Source organism: Cornus florida, unplaced genomic scaffold (assembly GCF_030987335.1).
Source record: "Cornus florida cultivar Cherokee Brave unplaced genomic scaffold, ASM3098733v1 CherokeeBrave_3.0.0_Hap2_Chr01, whole genome shotgun sequence".
NCBI lineage: Eukaryota > Viridiplantae > Streptophyta > Magnoliopsida > Cornales > Cornaceae > Cornus > Cornus florida.
In genome coordinates, this window is record NW_026775571.1 from 83,611,558 (window position 1) to 83,613,276 (window position 1,719).

Here is a 1,719-nt window from a genome sequence, read left to right on the forward strand (position 1 = left end):
GATAATGGAAGTGTTGATGTGATGGAAGTGGAATTATAATATTATTATACAAATGTTTACACATCAACTCAAAAATAGAAAAAAGTAAAAAAAATAATAATAATAATAAATAAATAAATAAAACTAAAAATAAAAAAAATCACAAAGACTTGCACTTGTCTACGTACCTATACACACATGCACTGGAGTCGCTAATTTCTCTTGAAACAAATATATTACAAACCTTCACTTCCGAAGGATTAATTTTTCACTAAGCCCACCTTCTTCTTAAATTAGTCACTCTCAATGCAATCGAAAGAACGATCCTTTCTATCATGTTCTCCAATAACTGGAAGTAGCAATGCCTCCACGACTTTTTTTATCAATATTGTACCAAAGACAACCCAAAATCCTACAACAAATCCAGGTCCCAAGCCGATATAGAACCATGCCATGTCAAGACCATTTTCATCGTCACTATCATCGAGATGTCCTCCATCTTGAGGTCGCACATCAAATATATCATCACCTGGACATTTGGTTAGAAGAGGGAGTCCACACAGTAGAGGGTTACCTTCATAAATCGATGAATCATCGAGTGTTTCGAGCTGATTTCTAGATGGAATTTTTCCTACCAAGTTGTTGTGAGACACGTTCAGGTGTGCCAAAAAAGTTAACGAAGACAAACTTTGAGGAATTGATCCTGATAGATTGTTATTTGAAACATCCAAGGTTTCCAAATATTGCAAATTCCCAATGTTGTCTGGTATCCATCCAGACAGATGATTCATTGAAAGATTTAAGGTACCAAGTGCAACAAAGCTTGTTATCTCTTCTGGAATTTCTCCAACTAGGCTGTTTGCTGAAAGATCAATGCTTTGGACATAGTTCATAGTTGTTCCATAAGTGAGCTCTTTTCCTTTTGCCACCACAACTATTTTCTCAATGTCGAGATCGAATTTGCTGCTATTACCATAAACTAGAGCTGTTATATTTCCCAAACAGCTAGGAATAACTCCGGAAATGTTGTTGTGTGCAAGATCTAGGATGTGAAGGTTCGTAAGATTGCACCATTGTCGAGGGATGACACTGCTGAATGAGTTAGATCGCAGGTGTAGAATTTGTAATGTAGAGGCATATTCTGCAATCCACAAAGGAATTTTTCCTGACAATTTGTTTCCTCCAAGATCAATAATGACCAGGCTGCATTTTTACAAAGATGAAGGAATTTTTCCATATAGCTCATTGTTGCTCAACATTAACTCCTGAAGAGAACTCAAGGAACCCAATGAGCTTGGAATTTCGCCCAGCAAGTTATTGTTTCCCATATCCAAAATGCATAGCGTTTGTGATGCATTCCAGCATTGAGGTAGCTCCCCAGATAATTGATTGGTCCTAAGTACAAGTGATCTTAAAGTTTCCATTCTGCATATTGATGATGGAATTGTACCACTAAGATGATTTTGAAACAGATGCAAAATTTGTAATTGCGGCATCAGTTCACCAATATTTGATATGGTTTATATACAGGTTTGCAAAGTCCTATTCCTTCTGAAAATAAAGGAAATTTTGTGCATAGGACTTGGAGGGAAAATTGGATAAAAAAGGAATTAAACTGAGTAAGGAAACTATAAACCTTTTGCAATCAGGGCTTCTGTAATTGTTCCGACATTTGGTACCGGTTCCCAAAAGACAGTAAAGAGTTCTTCGAATCGTAGCTTTTGGAACCGGTTCCCAGAT

General features: G+C 36.6%; 1 protein-coding gene across 1 annotated transcript; it reads right to left on the minus strand.

The window, feature by feature from the left end:
• Positions 1-272: 272 nt before the first annotated feature.
• LOC132276413 (receptor-like protein EIX2) lies at positions 273-1,475 on the minus strand. The gene is made up of 2 exons (XM_059777830.1): positions 1,237-1,475; positions 273-1,182 (listed from the first exon to the last, which is right to left on the minus strand). Exons 1-2 carry the CDS (start codon positions 1,473-1,475, stop codon positions 273-275), a joined length of 1,149 nt encoding a protein of 382 aa, XP_059633813.1.
• Positions 1,476-1,719: the final 244 nt, after the last annotated feature.